This window comes from Oncorhynchus tshawytscha, linkage group LG17 (genome assembly GCF_018296145.1).
Source record: "Oncorhynchus tshawytscha isolate Ot180627B linkage group LG17, Otsh_v2.0, whole genome shotgun sequence".
NCBI lineage: Eukaryota > Metazoa > Chordata > Actinopteri > Salmoniformes > Salmonidae > Oncorhynchus > Oncorhynchus tshawytscha.
In genome coordinates, this window is record NC_056445.1 from 22,018,263 (window position 1) to 22,038,028 (window position 19,766).

General features: G+C 42.1%; 2 protein-coding genes across 3 annotated transcripts; one reads left to right on the top strand and one right to left on the bottom strand.

The window, feature by feature from the left end:
- Positions 1-101: 101 nt before the first annotated feature.
- On the top strand, positions 102-6,394 carry LOC112217075 (FGFR1 oncogene partner 2 homolog). Its single transcript, XM_024377343.2, has 7 exons — positions 102-276; positions 407-541; positions 1,231-1,384; positions 1,510-1,627; positions 3,474-3,616; positions 3,729-3,842; positions 3,959-6,394. Exons 3-7 carry the CDS (start codon positions 1,250-1,252, stop codon positions 4,094-4,096), a joined length of 648 nt encoding a protein of 215 aa, XP_024233111.1. The 5' UTR covers positions 102-276; positions 407-541; positions 1,231-1,249; the 3' UTR covers positions 4,097-6,394.
- LOC112217074 (transmembrane 7 superfamily member 3-like) lies at positions 4,626-15,663 on the bottom strand. Of its 2 annotated transcripts, XM_042300416.1 has the most exons (13): positions 15,333-15,663; positions 14,027-14,178; positions 13,653-13,807; positions 12,636-12,786; positions 11,998-12,118; positions 10,383-10,554; positions 10,071-10,248; positions 9,439-9,525; positions 8,918-8,998; positions 7,623-7,775; positions 7,381-7,478; positions 7,048-7,210; positions 4,626-6,932 (listed from the first exon to the last, which is right to left on the bottom strand). In XM_042300416.1, exons 4-13 carry the CDS (start codon positions 12,784-12,786, stop codon positions 6,679-6,681), a joined length of 1,458 nt encoding a protein of 485 aa, XP_042156350.1. In that variant the 5' UTR covers positions 13,653-13,807; positions 14,027-14,178; positions 15,333-15,663; the 3' UTR covers positions 4,626-6,678. The 2 variants fall into 2 exon arrangements, with proteins under 2 accessions (XP_042156350.1, XP_024233110.1); XM_024377342.2 differs by lacking the exon at positions 14,027-14,178.
- Between the last annotated feature and the right edge of the window lie 4,103 nt (positions 15,664-19,766).

Genomic DNA, 19,766 nt, shown 5'->3' on the forward strand with positions numbered 1-19,766 from the left:
ATCCAAGGAGATATATGTATATATACTTGGATTTCATCATTATACATTTATTTATGTAACCTCTATTTAACTATATAATGTATATAATGAAATCAGTATCCGAATGGGGAAAAGTGTCTGATAGACCTACTTATTCTAACTGGAATATAGGAGGCGATGCTATCCAGTTTGACTGTAGCGCAGCGCTTCTGATCTGAAGAACGTGCCCATACATTTCCCAGACTGCAGCAGTAACAACAGGAAGTGTACCGCTTGGCTAAGGAGTTTATCGCTAAGGTAAATCTACGAGTATTGGTTTGTTTTATGTGTAATTTCACTTTTCTTATGACAGCTAAGTTTATCAAATTTCAATTAAATACAATGCCAACATTAGACTCTTTCAGCTTTTGTTTGCTTGTATTTTCAGTGACCGATTCACCTGATTTCCGTAGCATTTAAATAGCTAACCTTGTTGATCCGCTAGCTGTAACGATAGCTAGCTAATATCTGACTGACAACTGCCCAACTACACCATTCCGATTAAGCGTGCTTGGAAGGAAAGGTAGGTTATCAGCTAGCTAAAGTACTCTGTTCGAATACATCCTTCTGATGTCCACTGGTCAGAGACAAACTCTGAAGGTTAGCTGTACCAGGGGCGTATTCATTACGCCGATTCTATTGTAAAACGTTTCCTAAACGGAAGCAAACGGGGCAGGACCTACCTTAACGTGTCCAGTAGAAACTCTCGTTTTTCTTTGTTAGCTTCCGTTTGGTTCTTAAAGGGTAACGGTTTACGTATTGAATACGCCCCTGCTGACCGGGAGATACGAGTTAGCTAGCTACTTAGGCAGTAAAGGTACATGAATGAGGGATCAGATCCTGATGTTTAGTATTGTTTGGATATGGTGACTCTGTCAGAATTTTAGTCCATGCATTTTGACAAGCTCAGGACCTATGTGCCAAGATCTGAGTCAGGTATTTATGTAATGGATGACAAGATGTAGCCTTGCATGATGAGTAACTTTACCTTAGATCTTAAGTCTTCCTCTAAGTTACTTTAGGACTGATTTGATAAATATGGTTGGATCTCCTTCTAGTCTAGCACATTCTTATACCAATTCAATGCTTTCAAATCCTTGAGGGGCAGTGAGCAAGTGCACATTCTAGGGAGAAGGGGGAGAAATGTAATGATGTATTCATGTTTGGTGAGGCTTTGGAGTGACATCTTAACCTTATTTATTTTCCTTCCAGTGTACCTTTTCAAACAGGGATGACGTGTTCATTAGAAAATGTATTGTCAGACGCCAAGTCGCTGGTGGAAAGACTCCGCAACCATGACAATGCAGCGGAGGTACTTATCGAACAGACAACGTCCCTTAACAAGAGGGTGGAGGCCATGAAACAGGTAATGCCAATGTCACTGGTGGTGCAGCTCTTTTGATTGTTGTTGGAAAGGGTTACACACTTGCCTTTAACCAACCTTTGTTGAGTTGAGCTGAGTTGACTGGAGTTCTATGTATCTATTTGCAGTATCAGGAGGAGATTGAGTCGCTGAACCAGGTGGCCCGGCATCGGCCCCGTTCCAGTCTCGTCATGGGCATCCAGCAGGAAAACCGGCAGATCCGTGACCTACAGCAGGAAAACAAAGGTAGAGCAGTGTGTGTGAGAGAGTGCGATAAGCTGAAAAACAAATTCAAATCAAAGTTTATTTGTCACGTGCACCGAATACAACACCTTATAGTGAAATGCTTACTTACAGGCTCTAACCAATAGTGCGGAGAGAAAAAAAGTATGTGTGTGTGTGTGTGTGTAGGTAAGTAAAGAAATAAAACAACAGTAAAAAAGACATTTGAAAATAACAGTAGCGAGGCTATATACAGGCACCGGTTAGTCAGGCTCATTGAGGTAGTAAGTACATGTGGGTATGGTTAAAGTGACTATGCATATATGATGAACAGAGAGTAGCAGTAGCGTAAAAAGAGGGGTTGGCGGGTGGTGGGACACAATGCAGATAGCCCGGTTAACCAATGTGCAGGAGCACTGGCTGGTCGGGCCAATTGAAGTAGTATGTATATTAATGTATAGTTAAAGTGACTATGCATATAAGATAAACAGAGAATAGTAGCAGTGTAATAGAGTGGTGGGGGGGCACACAATGCAAATAGTCCTGGTAACCATTTGGTTACCTGTTCAGGAGTCTTATGGCTTGGGGGTAAGAACTGTTGAGAAGCCTTTTTGTCCTCTCCGGTACCACTTGCCATGCGGTAGTAGAGAGAACAGTATATGACTGGGGTCTTTGACCATTTTCAGGGCCTTCCTCTGACACCGCCTGGTGTAGAGGTCCTGGGTGGCAGGCAGCTTTGCCCCAGTGATGTACTGGGCCATATGCACTACCCTTTGAAGTGCCTTGCGGTCAGAGGCCGAGCAGTTGCCGTACCAGGCAGTGATGCAATCGGTCAGGATGCTCTCGATGTTGCAGTTGTAGAACATTTTGAGGATCTGAGGACCCATGCCAAATCTTTTTAGTTTCCTGAGGGGAAGTAGGCTTTGTCGTGCCCTCTTCACGACTGTCTTGGTGTGTTTGGACCAATCTAGTTTGTTGTTGATGTGGACACCAAGGAATTTGAAGATCTCAACCTGCTCCACTACAGCCCTGTCGATGAGAATGGGGAAGTGCTCGGTGCTCCTTTTCCTGTAGTCCACAATCATCTCCTTAGTCTTGGTTACGTTGAGGGATAGGTTGTTATTCTGGCACCACCCTGCCAGGTCTCTGACCTCCCTATAGGCTGTCTCGTCGCTGTCGGTGATCAGGCCTACCAATGTTGTGTCGTCAGCAAACTTAATGATGGTGTTGGAGTTGTGCCAGGCCATGCAGTCGTGGGTGAACAGGGAGTACAGGAGACTGAGCACGCACCCCTGGGGAGCTCCAGTGTTGAGGATCAGTGTGGCAGATGTGTTGCTACCTACCCTCACCACCTGGGGGTGGCCCGTCAGGAAGTCCAGGATCCAGTTGCAGAGGGATGTGTTTAGTCCCAGGTTCCTTAGCTTAGTGATGAGCTTTGAGGGTACTATGGTGTTGAACGCTGAGTTGTAGTCAATGAACAGCATTCTCACATAGGTGTTCATTTTGTCCAGGTGGGAAAGGGCAGTGTGGAGTGCAATAGAGATTGCATCATCTGTAGATCTGTTTGGGCGGTATGCAAATTGGATTTGGTCTAGGGTTTCTGGGATAATGGTGTTGTGAGCCATCACCAGCCTTTCAAAGCACTTCATGGCTACGGACGTGAGTGCCACGGGTCTGTAGTCATTTAGGCAGGTTACCTTTGTGTTCTTGGGCACAGGGACTATGGTGGTCTGCTTGAAGCATGTTGGTATTAAGCTACTCTGTTTATTGGTTTCATAATACAGGGATATTACCAGTTGAAAAGGTACCCTGTCTGGATAAATCCACAGAAGTGTGAGTATGTGTGTATCCATGTCTTCTCTCCCTGCAGAGTTGAGAACATCCCTGGAGGAACACCAGTCGGCCATAGAGCTCATCATGACTAAATACAGGGAACAGGTCTTCAGACTCCTCATGGCCAGTAAGAAGGACGACCCAGCCATCGTCACCCAATTAAAGGAGCAGCACACCACTGTAAGTGACCCACCTTCTTCTAGTGTCACATCATACTCAGGAGCTACACTTTCCTCTTGTATTGAGGAAGTTCAAAGCAAATATTTATATAGTTTCTATTTTGACTCTGCAGGAAATGCAAGCACACATAGACAAGATCAATGAGATGGCTACGGTGATGAGGAAGGCTATCGAAGTGGATGAGGGGAGGTTGTGTGAAGACGAGGAGAGGATTAAGCAACTAGAGGTGAGTCACACAGGTTGTCTGTATTCTCACTGTTTACTGAAAGCATTGACTGAGTACTAACAGTACTACTATTTCAAACATACTATTAAAGATGTATGCATGTTTTTTTTGGGCAGCTGGAGAACAGTGGTCTTCGTGAGCTGCTAGGGATCAGTCGAGAGGCCTTCCTAGTTCTGACGAGAGAGGAGGCCTCGGATAGCACATCCCTGTCTGCCCTGTTGACCAGCGCTGACATCAGCCTCCGGAAGAGTTAGGCCCACACCAGCACTAGCTTGGAGTGTGTGTGTGTGTGTGTATATATGCCCCCCCGCTGCCACCTTGTACAGCCCATGCCCCCCAATCACCTACAGCCACACAAACTCCCAGAGGGCACTCAACAATGAACGAAGCCCCAGGTCATACTGCCGCCCACCTGTCACACTACAATGGAGATATACATTAGGAAGCCTCTTGAGACAAATGGGAAAATCCTCCAGCAGTTTAGTCTGTCATGCAGTTTTTGTGTTGGCATGCATTGTGCTATCTGATGAGCCTGTGGGGTTTTAAAGTGTGAAAGTGCTGCTGTTGAATGACAATAAAACACTTGAAAGAAACATGTTAAAGTTTGGCTAGTGCCCTCTAGCTGAAACCCAGTGGTGAAAATACTGTATGTGTGAACAGGACTCGTTTGAATGCACAACTTACTGTATGTAGACTAAATTGGACCTAATGGTTGCACCATGATACATTACAATGTAACTGATGACACATTTTGGGAACAGAGGAGCAGAGAAATGAACAAGCGATTTTTAGGAAAAACAATTTATCAAATAATTTCTCACACAACAAAACAGAAACACAGACAAACAGCCCATTTTAAAACATGACAAGGTAAGTACCTAAGAGCTGTAGTGAAAAATACTGAAAGGCAACCTTAACCTTTAAGAAAGCTTCATCAGTAATCTTAGTGCATAGAAGCATTTCCTAGTGAGGCATTTCAACAGAATGGCTATAACTTTACAATGTCGGCCTCACCCCTGTGTGTTTTGGTTTGGAAACTGAGAAAAGTAGAAATGGCCATTTCTACTTGCATTTCAATCTTTCATCCTTGACACTAATCCTAATCTGAATCCTGTCAGGTGATAAAAGATCAATACATTTTAATTCAACATCCTGTCGTGGCGAGGATTTACAAAATCACTGGTGGGATATTACACTGCATCTGAGGATACCTTGTTTTGCACAAGAGGAAAGAATCTCAAATGATCCACTTAAGCTTCAATATTACATTTGGAGGAAAAACTGACATTGTTCATGGAATGTATTAATAAACCATGTCATGTGACTCTGCAGGCAAACTCCTTATACACATCATTAATGCCTCAAGCCAGCTTTTCATACCAAAGCACATACTGGGTGGGTAATGAGAGAGAAAGAACCTAAAGAAAAGTCCCAGAAGACATATTGGACTCCCTTAAAATCAGTGTTTCCCCTAGGTTCAATTAGCGGTGGCCCACCGCTGCAATAAATTACCGAGGCATGCTTTTAAAGGGATAGTCATTGGCTCAAATGATTGGATGTCTATGGGAACAGCTGGCAGGACATTGTGCTTACAATATCTAGCAATGCAGCTACCCTTGCACCACTGCTAAAAAAAAGTCATAGGGGAAACACAGGAAATGCTTTACCAAACGAAAGCTGGCAAGAGAGAACATAAACAGCAGGCCCACTTTAATGAAGCGTTAGGCCACCTGACAGAGAAATAGAGGCTGTGGCACTTGTCGTTTGCTCTTCCTGCTACTGCTTAACACTTCAGGAAATACTACTCACCATTTCCTATAAACATCAGTGTTCAGGATCCACCTAAACCTACCACTTGTGGTTTATGATTTTAGAGTGCTATGTCCATGAAATCAAGAGAGGATACATTTTAGGCTGCAAGTTCCCACTCATACCTCTAATAGTGTTTGATTCAACAACTATGTTTCACAAAAAGGGCCCCCAAAACACATTTCAATATAACAGCTCTCATATTTCTTAAAAATGTAATTGTTCATATTTGTAGAAAGCAAAGAAAAAAAGTGGCCTCTAAATACAGTTTTACAAAACATGGTGTAAAAGTGACCGTTTGCATTTGAAAATGTTGACAAAACATTAAAAACAATTTACATCCATTGGAGCCTAAATGGGCATACCCAGAACTCCGACAGTGGTGTCATACCCATTAAAACTGGGGGGGACATATGCCCTCCAATTTCATTGAGTGTTATTAAGATAAACAAAGTATACTTACTTTTACACAAAATGAATACCTACCTACCAAATGTTGCTGTCAAAGCCACCTCAAAATGACTGGCTGCATGATGCATCTCCATCTTAAGGTTCCAAATGTTTTCTTGTGCTATTCAGTGGTACTAAAACACATATGTTGCCCATACTGGTATGCTGTAACCCTAGTTGTTTAAAGGCACTGTGATGTACTAGGAGAGAGGGTGCCCAACTATTTTGGCACAATATTATGTGGCAGCGGTAACAGCTTCCTCAGTACCGTCTAAGAAAATGCAGCCAAATACCACAAGACTGAGGAAGTGAAACAAATCATTCTCAAAAATAATGCTTTGAAAATTCTCTGTGTGCACTTTGTGGCAAAGTTCCTCCCAGAGCATATATAAATAATACCTTAATGGACTTTTACCATCATCAATGGAATCAAAACATCCATAATCTGGAATAGAAGGACTCCAAACGCAATGGTGCTTCCCCTGTAGATAGAGAGCCCATGCACGATAGCACCCTCCTAGTGGGGTGAATCTGTCTACCTGGCTGGGTAAAATGGGTCTAAGTTGAGTGGGTGGGTTTAAAGGAGGAGGGGTGTGCGCTCGCCAGCGGACTCTCTCCTGCCAGTCAGCTGTCGGGCACGGGCGAGGAGACGGGAAGGGAGTGAGGACGTGTGGTGGCTTGGGTCGAGAACATTGGTCTTGCGGCGCTCCCGCTCTTGCAGCCACATGAGGTAAGGGCTGGGGGGGAAGAAGGGCCGTGTGCGTTCCCGGTAGAGCTGTAGCACGATACCAGACACACCCAGAACCACCCACACTGTGATCATGATGAAATCTGGAATACCAAGAGGACAAAAATATGTTATGTTGAAAGGTCAAAATCAGGTGCCCAACATATGGCCTGCCTGCAGGTTAAATAAAAGAAAACTCTCTGAAGTGATTTTACTCACCAATGTCCTGGAAAGGCACATCAGTAAAGGCCTTGCTGAAGTTGTCGTTGAGGAAGCGTTTGAGGATATTAAGGGTGATGTAGGAGAGGCTGGTATATATGTAAGCATTCACAGCCAGCACCACAGCATAGGCTCCAGCTACACCACACGTAGTGATGTTACCCTGCAGACAGATAACACCCACACAGCAATATTACCCAGAGGCTCCATTTCCACATTTGTCCTCCCAAATCTTTGAAAGTTCTAAGCCCTTCTTGAGTTTAAAGTGGGAGGGGACTATGGCGTTGAATTGGACAGCCACTGTAAAGAAAGTGCAGAGGGGTAGGGATCTACCTCTCTTGGCCAGCGGACAAAGAAGAGCAGTACCACCACCACGATGCAGCTGAACGTCACCCAGAACACCACATTCGAACGGAACACCTGTATGTCACCTGAGGAAGTGATGAGAATGTTTTTACAACGTTGTTACAATACTTTCTGTGTCATACAACATTCATCTGATTGAGCATTATCCTGCTTGAACTAGTAAATCAAATAAATGATCATCTGATGTAGGTATTTTTGGGTTATTTTACCAACAGGCGTGAAGAAGACAATGGAGGAGATGAGGAACCCCAACATGAGACCGACGGTGACGACACAGGACATAACTGAGCCGAAGCGCCACCAGCTCATCACCAGGATAACTCCCCCCACTACGCCAATCACTGCTGTCAGGGTCAGGCGGACTGCAGGGAGGAAACACAGACACTTCTGTCAGGGTCAGATGGAGAGGGAGTTGGACAAATATCTTTATTTGTCATAGAGCCATAGAAGAATGATAAGCTTCTGGCAAGGGGTCCAACTCAGACTGACCCCAAATAAATGAAAGCAAGTCCAGGAATTTATCCATCAATTCTAAACTCAACTGCTCTACAGATAGATTAACATTCTTTAAATTGTCTTTACACTAAACCATGTGCTCTTCAGCATGATGGAACCCGTGTGACAACTTAATTACTGGAACATGTGCTTTTACAGTGAGATGTTTGTTCTATGGAGAAATGTGTTGTTTCAAACTGAACTGTGTGTTGTGCACTGGGGAAGTTTCCCATTGCATCCTGGATAAGTTATCTGGCATCCTTCCATCAGCTCCACCACTGACCAAATCACATTAGGGTTCTGGTGTGTAATTATGAATTCATACGCTCACCGCCATCCTCTATGACTAACACATACAAGCCAACACTGACATCACCTTGCATATGGGGAGCACGAACACCAATGCAAGCCATTCTAGGTTTCTCCAAATCAACATAGACAAACTGTAACATAAGCATAAAATGCATACGTGACATATTTTGCTCGGCCTTTTAGATGGCATGTGGGGCACATGTCCCATATCATCACTTATCTCCATACTGTAACAACTGTACTGATTTAGCACGGGCTAATCTGATTGCATTTCCCAGTTAATGAGACCAACAGGAGTTTCTTTCAACTGAGCTGACCTGATTGAATCACAGAAACCTCCATGCTTTCAGGGGGCACTGACTGGAGCTCTCGAAATGAAAATAGGATCATTTTTGGGGAAAATCATATTCATATGGCATGACTATCTAATTCACATTTATGAGAGACCTGTGATGATTAATGCAATTTGTCTGGCCACAAAGCCTGTTTGTATGGCTAATTTCATTCCAAAATACTGTATGCTTTGGAGACTAATTAAAAACTACAGAGGGAGTACAGAGAGAACTGAACAAGCATATGACCAAATAAACTGAAGCCAATGTTTACTATAGAAAAAACTACATAATTAAAATCCTTATCAACCTGGCTGACAAGGTCAACAATCTTCTTATGTTCATTTGAAATCACTTAAACTTACTGTCATAGTCCAGTTTTGTAGTTCTTGTGATCAGGATGAAAAAAAGAAACGCTGCAAAGCCAAAGCCCATACAGAATAGCTCTAAGAGAGAGGAAGATGGAGAGGGGAACAAGGGAGGAAAGTTTAATATGGGAGAGCAACACAGGAAACACACATTTTCTAGCATGACATCTACGACTGGTTTCATAGACCCAGATTAAACCTGCTACTCAACTAAAAACATGACCAGCGAAGAGTATTTATTATTTTTCTTTCACGTTACTTTTTCATATTATGTGGGAGCAACAGTTTACAACAAGACCTTTAACCTCCAGGCCATATTTTCATTAGCTGGCTGGCATGAACTTTAAATGAGAGTTGGACTTTCACAAACTATAAATAACTGGGATACAGCTAGTTGGGAGCGGCTATTTATTACTGGTGTTCTTCTACAGGGAGGAAAAGCCCTAGACTTCCCAGACTTATCTTCCAGTGATGTAGTGGAAAACTTGGTAAGTCAACACTTGTTTCCCCCTACTCACCACATTTGAAGAAGCGGTGCCCAAAGAAGCACACGAAGAGGCCAGCTAAACCAGCGATGGTGAAGAAGATCCTTGTGGATATCTTCCCTAGAAGAAAAGAAAGTACATCAGCCTTAAGTCATTCTGTCTTTCCACATAGTTGGTCTAACTTGTTGTTGGTCTAACAAGAGCAGCAGACCCTGTGTCAACTGTTTGTCTTCTTTCTCCTGCTCTGAAAATGCTTATTGCTCCATTACAGTTTGTTACTGTTGACGAGAGTTGACATATGGGCTCATAAGTCAGTTACTAATCAAAATAGAGGCTGAAATCAGCTGACAACATATTCCCAGGGGACTGGTGTTGATCTTCCCTGGTCTTAAATGCATGATGTCCTTCAAGGTGCATTTCATAAGATTTCCACGGAAATAGCCCTCAAGGTCTCAGCCAGAACGATTGCAGTATAGTAAATGTCTTCTGTGTAGAATGACATTATGCTCTCGTTCCACTCAACAACAAGTCTCATTGAATGAGGCCCTGGGAATTCAGACAGGAATAGTCAGATATCTTTGGAAATGTCTCCATTATAGACATATATTGACTGACGTTTCCCTGCAAAAAGACCCCTTTGGCCCAGTGCTGGTTGTCCCACTTACCCAGAGTGTCACAGCCATCCAGGGTGGAGGAGAAGCTGCAGGCGTAGGTGTGGACAGGGATATACGAGGAAGAGGTGTTAAGCACTGGGTCTCTGACTATGACAGAGTAGATGACACCCTGGCCCGGGATGGAGCTAAACACTACCTCTGTCTTATCACTGGATGATAGTGTCATGAGCTACAGGGAGAGAAAAAAATGAGAAAAGCTCACCATACCATTACACCACAACCAGCAAGTTTACAGTCTACAATCCCAATCTGTATTTTCATACATGTCCATTTTGCACTACATTCACACTATTATCAACTCACCCTTTTCCCATGCTCTCTCATGGTCTGCACATTGGCCACACTCTGGATGCTGATGATGAGGCTCTGCTCTGATAGGTCGCTCTCAGGCAGGAAGTACTGGTAGATGTCGTACCTCAGGCGCCAGCGAGCGTTTTCACCCACTTCAGTGTCACAGGCGGGCGGATTGGAGCCCCTGAGGAGGTTAAAACAGAGGTCAGTTCACAATGGATTCTGAAAGTTTGCTTTAAAGTACGAATGTGCATTTGGGGAAACAGTGCCACTGTTTGCCCCCCAGTGCCTTGGTTATTGTTTTGTTGATGACAACAGAGAAGAGTGGCAGCGTGGTAAAAAGAATTGCACAGCATATTTGGCTGTTCTATCACTGCATGTGCAGTGATGTCAGATGAGAAAAACAGTGGTTGTTTACAGTAACTTCTTTATTGTTGTAATATCCTAAACGGACATGGCACTTTCACCTATGAACGATTCTAGCTTTAAAACAGAAATGTTGATTTTTATTATAACAATTTTTCAACATATATTTTTCACAATTAAATAAGATGGCTCAGAAGGGCTGTTACAAATAATAATAATAAACACAGCAATATGAAAATGCAAGTCTCTTTCTTTAAAAAAATATATATATAATTTAGAGACTACGCAAAAGAAGTGTCCCCATCACTTTTGTCTCATTCAACAACAACAAAAATGTTTTGCCACAGACCACCCCAGACCTCCCTGGTCTTTTGCTTTTCAAAATATCAGTTTATTTTTGTTCCAGGTAAATTTAGATACAGTTCAGTCTACAGACCACAGGCCAATGTAACATTTTAACAGGAAGATTGTGCGCGTGTGTTTCCGCTCTGCAGTCTGCTTGGCCCTGACAGAAGTGTGTGTGTGTTTCCGCTCTGCGGTCCGTTTAATGAGAGCCAGCACTTCCCATAGCCTGGTCAACAGATTATCACACCATAGCCTGGTCAACAGATTATCACACCATAGCCTGGTCAACAGATTATCACACCATAGCCTGGTCAACAGATTATCACACCATAGCCTGGTCAACAGATTATCACACCATAGCCTGGTCAACAGATTATCACACCATAGCCTGGTCAACAGATTATCACACCATAGCCTGGTCAACAGATTATCACACCATAGCCTGGTCAACAGATTATCACACCATAGCCTGGTCAACAGATTATCACACCATAGCCTGATTAATAGCAACAAAGTATTTTCTTTATTTACATTAGAACATATCAATGATTTCCCTCTCCCAAAATGCTGGAGAGGCTGGGTTCCAATCACTCTACCTCAACACTTGTGGGTAAATCTCTTTGCTCTACTAAAGCACATTCCTAGCCAGAGCCTTGGCATTAGGAAATGTCTTACTCTGCTTCCACCACAATGAAAGCCACACAAATGTAGGACAGCACATAATGCACTCATGCATTATTGTCTTTCAGTCACAGGACTATTTCTTTGGCTAATTGTTGGCTTTTCACCAGGGTTAACTTTAAAACATTTAATCAAAAACATATGCAGAGAGTGCCCTGCCTCACATTTGTTTGGTTACATACAAGAGTGGTTACATACAAGATGCTCATATATAAACCCTCTAATGTGTTGTTACCTTGAATATCCAATATTTGCAGGTGCAAAGCGGATAGTAGTCTCAAAAAGGTTGTAGTGGAGATAGATATTTGGGTCAATGTCCAGGTCAAATTCCAGATTACAAGCTCCAGGGACTGGGTCTGCAGAGAGAGAGAAAACACGTTATTAAAACCAGCCAATCAAAAGTCAAAGTTTTTTCTTGATGTCCATTGACAGTGCAGTAGTAGCAGACTGTTGAGAGTTTGTACCATTGGTCTATGCAGATGGCCTACTGGTGACTGTGGAGAAGTTGTAGAGTGCAGATTACTCTACACAGATACAATCAGTTTGGTGGATGGCAAAACAGCTTTGAAATTTGTCCTCAGTCAACCATTTGTTTTGTTCAATAATCCAACTGGCATTCTTTGTTTTGGGGTTTGTTTGAAACGGGCTTCATATCTACTAGATACTCTTGCTATTATTTTGACATGGTATATTGAGTGGTTAAAACAGTGGTGGATTGAGGGTGAGTAGTGAGAGGTAAAATATCCTGGAATGCTAACAGTGATGTAAGGTAACATACAGATACATCCCCTTGACAGATAGTGGGAGGCCACCTAAAACTGTAGAGGAATTGGTGGATTATTCTGGGAAGCGGAGATGGAAGGGCATACATACCAGAGCTGGTGTAGGGGAGGATGACCCCAGTGCCGGCCACAGAGTCACCATCAGGGGCCAGCAGGAACCAGGAAAGCTTTGTCTGACCGGGGATCAGGGGTGAGAGAAGGCCCGAGTCCACTGCTGTTAGAGAGAGGCCCAGCCCTGGCATCTGCCCAAAGTTGTCAACCAGACAACCAGAAAATCACTCAAATAGTCAGTCAACAACACAGCCCTAATCCATCCAAATCAGTCACCAAATTACTGCTTTATTCCGTGCTGTAATGTAAAGTACTACTGACATGTGGTCAGCCGGGCGTCTGTGCACCTCTTCTCACCTAGCTGTAGGCTTTTCCTGCCAAATGGTTTTGACAGTGGAGAAAGAATGACTTGTAGTGATATTCACTTCCAGATGACACTCATTAAATGTCTATGCTGTGTTTGGTACATTTTCCCCTTCACAGTTGGGGACTGTTTTCATTGTTGACTTCACTAGTCAGAGCATGTTAACTGCTTTAGCCTATTCTCACCATGAGTTAGGACTACTTTGAGTTAGTTGAAAGTGTTTTCAGTAGTAATATGGAAAGGCGTTCAAAGTTTTCCGTCAGCACCAAAGAGCTTGTGACCAGCCTAACACATGATCACAGCTCTACTCAGTCAGAGTGTCTGCAAATCTCACAAGACACTGACGCAAGTGGGTCACTAGAAACGGTGTGTGTGATAGGGTGATTGGCGACTGTTTCTTCACCCAACCCTTAGGATCTCTGGGACCAAGGTCAGGATTGGTCAATCCATCTTACCCTTGCCTCATGCCCGTCTTCCTCCCATGATGAGCAACCAGTCTGGTTCCACATCATCTGACTTCCCTCCACAAGTCAGTGGACCAATCAGTGCCAATCATGTGTGTGTGTGTTTGTTCGTACGTGTTTGATAGGGTAATAGGTCATATTGAATGAATGAACACTGACCTGAATTAGACTATTACATAAATCTATTTTACTGTGAGCGTGTGTGTTTGTGTGTGAGCCAGTGTCTTACCCTGGTGTAGGACAGCGTAGCATTGCTGTGCTGTGTGTGGAACTGGAGGGTGATAAAGGCCACGTCAAGGGGGATTCTGGAGACCACAGCCTGCACTGTCTCGTTCTCATGCACATTCACATTCTGAAAGGTGTTGAACAGGAAAACCACCCGATCTGAGAGAGGAAATATATGTTACAGCATTATCATCCCAGGCTATCCACAACCTGTTACTAGGTTCATTTATATACAGTGGGCTACCAAAATTATTGACAGTCAACAAATTTGGAAAATTTGAGAAAGAGAAAAGCTCAGAGAAAGAGATGAACTAATAATACTTTTCCCCCAAAAAATGTAGGGCTAAAAAATAGACACCGCTGTCTTCAATACCTCACCTTGCAAGGATAACAGCACTGCGCCTTTTTCTAAAATGTTTTATGAGTTGGTTCACCCGTAAGTGTGAAAGTCTTTCCAGTTCTGCTGTTCTGATTTTCGTTGACGGCCCACTGATAAATCTCGCACAGGTGCTGTGACTATGTGGTTGCGCCTGTGGTTGTGACAACATCATCCAGGATGTGAGCCTATCGTAAGTACATCTGAGAATGACACCTTCAATCCACAACATATACCAAAAAAAAAGGCAGTCCAGATCCTCACACAACACAACTATTGTATTGTAACTGTTGCGACACTGCTTAGCTAATCTCCAAATAGGCAACTGGATGTTCTCACTGCTTGTGTATTACATATGGCTTTTTCACTTTCTACTCTCTTGCTCCCCTTCCTTTGTGCAGCCTTCTGTCTACTTTTATGGTCTCTCGGTCTGTCCATACCTCCTGAATTGTCACCAGTCTTTCCCACTGGTCTCTTGTCTCTCTCTGTTGAATCTTACAACACATGAGATGGTTTGTCAGGGTACAAGGGTCATTTGCGCATGGGTATACTGTATTCTCATTGTGACCGATACAAAGGTTAGACTGAAAAAGAAGCATGACTACCATGTTGGGTTCTTTTCCTTTCGTTTAACATGTGCTGTGGGGGGGGGCATGGCAAGGCAAGACAAGACAAGAGTGGGTGTATACAATCAGCATTTGATCCCATTTAGTGTAGCATTTACAAAGCCTTTAGAACTTGGGTATGAAATTGAGGGCAAGATAAAACTGTTTTTACCATAAACAATAATAGCCTATTTTGAAATCCCAGACTAATTCCACATAACTATTTTACTGTTAAATACATATTGAATACTGTTATGCTTCCCCTTTTCCAGCAACTAGTACAACTGTCTTCACCTCATCATAACCCAAACAATAAGGATGTTTTACTCCATTGTTTGTTTTTGTTGATAATTGAGTCTTTGCAAAACAAACAATGCCATTTCAAAATACAACTTGTTAACCTTAGTTCATGTCATGGACTATCAGCCCGTGCATCCACAGTTCCATCTATGAATTTGAGAGTGGTTCATATTTCTCCAGCCTCAATGTGAAGACTAACTGCAACAATAGGTACCATCTCCAAACATAGGAATGGTTAACAATTCATTAAGTTAGTGGAGTTGATATCCCTGATTCAAAGAACGCGTATATATATCTTCTTTATGTATGATTGGCTTTCAGCCAGCAACCTTGATGTAATCTAAAAGTTCTACAAGTTCATCAAATGGCAATCTTATTTTAAAAGATTAAAAGCACGACTTACTTTCCAGTTGTGCTACAACTCCATCACAGACCAAGACATATACAAATATGTACGTTAGCCAGGAGGACGGCATTTTCTTCAGGCCCACGATCCTACTTCCTAGTCTGCTACATTCACTTGCAATACATTTGGTGAGATATTCAATAAAGGCTTTCCTGCGACAGGCCAGTGCAACATAGCGTGGCTACAAATTCGTTTTCATTGCTGTTGTTGCTTCCGCGGAACAACCCCAACCACGTCCGGTCGCTCAAACGTACTACGAATGTCAACTGCTGCAAGCCACTTCCTTTCCCCAGGAGACGTCAAAACAACATGGGCAGGTCCCAGTCCCTAGTCCTAGTCCTAGCGGGCGTTCCAGAGCACAGAGATTGTAACCTCACACTGATTTTAAATTTAATTAAATCACTGAACAAAACAGCAACTGGGTGATTATCATGAAACCAGTTTTAAACATATCTCTAGCAAATTCAGTTCCAAAACCATGACGCATCTGCAAAAATCAACTATCATTCTAAGGACTAAGATGTATAGTTTTGGGGAAAATGTAAATTTTAAATCCATTTTTAGTTTTCGAAAGAATTTTGTACATTTTCATACCCAATTCTCATTACCTGAAATGCATACAGACTAAATTCTCGGGTCCAAAATTGTATACAATTTTACTTTAGAAAAACCAATCTTATTTTAATAAAACACAAAATATGTTGCTGTAGTTTGTCCATAAATCAAAAATGTAATACAAGTTGACATTTACATTAAACTATCATATTTAGTTTTATTAACCTATGATGCATAATCCAGAGGAGTAGTTGAGGTAAAATGAATTTATTAATTTAAATGCCTTCAGATAGAGGTTCTTAATCTCAATCACCCACTTTACCTCACTTGACCTTCTCATTACCAAACCGCTAAAACACTCAAATTGGCAAAAAAAAGTCTGATATAATTTTATAATTATTTTATCATTTAATTTATTTTCAGTGTTATTTTTAACTCATTGGCGTTTTTTCATTTGGCGAGAAATGTGAACAAAATAATAGAAATGTATTGGTTTATAACCGTTTTGGACTGTTACGATAATGACAATTTTGTGAAAATTTTGGTAAAATGCACAATATCTGATAAAAAAAAAACATAATAATAATTATGAAACAGATAGAGTGCCCTCAGAAAGTATTCGCACCCCTTGACTTTTTACACATTTGGTTGTATTGTAGCCTGAATTTAAAATTGATTAAATGTAGATATTTTGGCCTACACCCAAAACCCCATAATTTCAAAGTGGAATGATATTTGAACGGTAGTGTATATACAGTTGAAGTCGGAAGTTTACATATACTGAGGTTGGAGTCATTAAAACTTGTTTTCAACCACTCCACAAATTTCTTGTTAATAAACATTAGTTTTGGCAAGTCGGTTAGGACATCTACTTTGTGCATGACACAAATACTCTTTCCAATAATTGTTTACAGACAGATTATTTCAAGACCTCAGAAAAAAATTGGAGACCTCCACAAGTCTGGTTCATCCTTGGGAGCAATTTCCAAACGCCTGAAGGTACCACATTCATCTGTACAAACAATAGTACGCAAGTATAAACACCACGGGACCACGCAGCCATCATACCGCTCAGGAAGGAGACACATTCTATCTCCTAGAGATGAACGTACTTTGGTGCGAAAAGTGCAAATATTCCCAGAACAACAGCAAAGGACCTTGTGAAGATGCTGGAGGAAACAGGTACAAAAGTATCAATATCCACAGTAAAACGAGTCCTACAGTGCCTTGCGAAAGTATTCGGCCCCCTTGAACTTTGCGACCTTTTGCCACATTTCAGGCTTCAAACATAAAGATATAAAACTGTATTTTTTTGTGAAGAATCAACAACAAGTGGGACACAATCATGAAGTGGAACGACATTTATTGGATATTTCAAACCTTTTTAACAAATCAAAAACTGAAAAATTGGTCGTGCAAAATTATTCAGCCCCCTTAAGTTAATACTTTGTAGCGCCACCTTTTGCTGCGATTACAGCTGTATGTCGCTTGGGGTATGTCTCTGTCAGTTTTGCACATCGAGAGACTGAAATTTTTTCCCATTCCTCCTTGCAAAATAGCTCGAGCTCAGTGAGGTTGGATGGAGAGCATTTGTGAACAGCAGTTTTCAGTTCTTTCCACAGATTCTCGATTGGATTCAGGTCTGGACTTTGACTTGGCCATTCTAACACCTGGATATGTTTATTTTTGAACCATTCCATTGTAGATTTTGCTTTATGTTTTGGATCATTGTCTTGTTGGAAGACAAATCTCCGTCCCAGTCTCAGGTCTTTTGCAGACTCCATCAGGTTTTCTTCCAGAATGGTCCTGTATTTGGCTCCATCCATCTTCCCATCAATTTTAACCATCTTCCATGTCCCTGCTGAAGAAATGCAGGCCCAAACCATGATGCTGCCACCACCATGTTTGACAGTGGGGATGGTGTGTTCAGGGTGATGAACTGTGTTGCTTTTACGCCAAAGATAACGTTTTGCATTGTTGCCAAAAAGTTTAATTTTGGTTTCATCTGACCAGAGCACCTTCTTCCACGTGTTTGGTGTGTCTCCCAGGTGGCTTGTGGCAAACTTTAAACAACACTTTTTATGGATATCTTTAAGAAATGGCTTTCTTCTTGCCACTCTTCCATAAAGGCCAGATTTGTGCAATATACAACTGATTGTTGTCCTATGGACAGAGTCTCCCACCTCAGCTGTAGATCTCTGCAGTTCATCCAGAGTGATCATGGGCCTCTTGGCTGCATCTCTGATCAGTCTTCTCCTTGTATGAGCTGAAAGTTTAGAGGGACGGCCAGGTCTTGGTAGATTTGCAGTGGTCTGATACTCCTTCCATTTCAATATTATCGCTTGCACAGTGCTCCTTGGGATGTTTAAAGCTTGGGAAATCTTTTTGTATCCAAATCCGGCTTTAAACTTCTTCACAACAGTATCTCGGACCTGCCTGGTGTGTTCCTTGTTCTTCATGATGCTCTCTGCGCTTTTAACGGACCTCTGAGACTATCACAGTGCAGGTGCATTTATACGGAGACTTGATTACACACAGGTGGATTGTATTTATCATCATTAGTCATTTAGGTCAAAATTGGATCATTCAGAGATCCTCACTGAACTTCTGGAGAGAGTTTGGGGTCACTTAGTGTACATACACTACCGTTCAAAAGTTTGGGGTCACTTAGAAATGTCCTTGTTTTCCATGAAAACATGCATGAAATAAGTTACAAAATTAATAGGAAATATAGTCAAGATGTTGACAAGGTTATAAATAATGGTTTTTAATTGAAATAATAATTGTGTCCTTCAAACTTTGCTTTCGTCAAAGAATCCTCCATTTGCAGCAATACAGCCTTGCAGACCTTTGCCATTCTAGTTGTCAATTTGTTGAGGTAATCTGAAGAGATTTCACCCCATGCTTCCTGAAGCACCTCCCACAAATAGGATTGGCTTGATGGGCACTTTTTACATACCATACGGTCAAGTTGCCCCACAACAGCTCAATAGGGTTGAGATCTGGTGACTGTGCTGGCCACTCCATTATAGACAGAATACCAGCTGACTGCTTCTTCCCTAAATAGTTATTTCATAGTTTGGAGCTGTGCTTTGGGTCATTGTCCTGTTGTAGAAGGAAATTGGCTCCAATTAAGCGCCATCCACAGGGTATGGCATGGCGTTGCAAAATGGAGTGATAGCCTTCCTTCTTCGAGATCCATTTTACCCTGTACAAATCTCCCACTTTACCACCACCAAAGCACCCCCAGACCATCACATTGCCTCCACCAACCACTCCTCCAGCTTTAAAAAAAAAAAATCTGCATCTCAAGAATGTTCTTCTTTATGATCCTGACACCTCAAACTTAGATTCATCCGTCCATCACACTTTTTTCCAATCTTCCTCTGTCCAGTGTCTGTGTTCTTTTGCCCATCTTAATATTTTATTTTTATTGGCCAGTCTGAGATATGTATTTTTCTTTGCAACTTTACCAAGAAGGCCAGTATCCCAGAGTCGCCTCTTCACTGTTGACATTGAGACTGGTGTTTTGCGGGTACTATTTAATGAAGCTGCCAGTTGAGGACTTGTGAGGCATCTGTTTCTCTAACTAGACACTCTAATGTAATTCTAATGTACTTGTCCTCTTGTGCACCGGGGCCTCCCACTCCTCTTTCTATTCTGGTTAGAGCCAGTTGTACACAGCGTTGTACGAGATCTTCAGTTTCTTGGCAATTTCTCACATGGAATAGCCTTCCTTTCTCAGAACAAGAATAGACTGATGAGTTTCAGAAGAAAGTTCTTTGTTTCTGGCAATTCTGTAATCAAACCCACAAATGCTGATGCCCCAGATACTCAACTAGTCTAAAGAAGGTCAGTTTTCTTGCTTCTTTAATC

What these genes read in the sequence shown, in the direction of transcription:
- LOC112217075 (XM_024377343.2), top strand. Translation starts at nt 1,250, where the DNA reads ATGACGTGTTCATTAGAAAATGTATTGTCAGACGCCAAGTCGCTGGTG. An exon ending in GGGTGGAGGCCATGAAACAG is followed by an intron (nt 1,385 to 1,509) that starts GTAATGCCAATG and finishes ATCTATTTGCAG; the next exon opens with TATCAGGAGGAGATTGAGTC. An exon ending in TAAAGGAGCAGCACACCACT is followed by an intron (nt 3,617 to 3,728) that starts GTAAGTGACCCA and finishes TTGACTCTGCAG; the next exon opens with GAAATGCAAGCACACATAGA.
- LOC112217074 (XM_024377342.2), bottom strand. Translation starts at nt 15,405, where the DNA reads ATGCCGTCCTCCTGGCTAACGTACATATTTGTATATGTCTTGGTCTGT. An exon ending in CTACGCTGTCCTACACCAGG is followed by an intron (nt 12,787 to 13,652) that starts GTAAGACACTGG and finishes AACTTTGGGCAG; the next exon opens with ATGCCAGGGCTGGGCCTCTC. An exon ending in GGATGGCTGTGACACTCTGG is followed by an intron (nt 9,526 to 10,070) that starts GTAAGTGGGACA and finishes CTTTTCTTCTAG; the next exon opens with GGAAGATATCCACAAGGATC.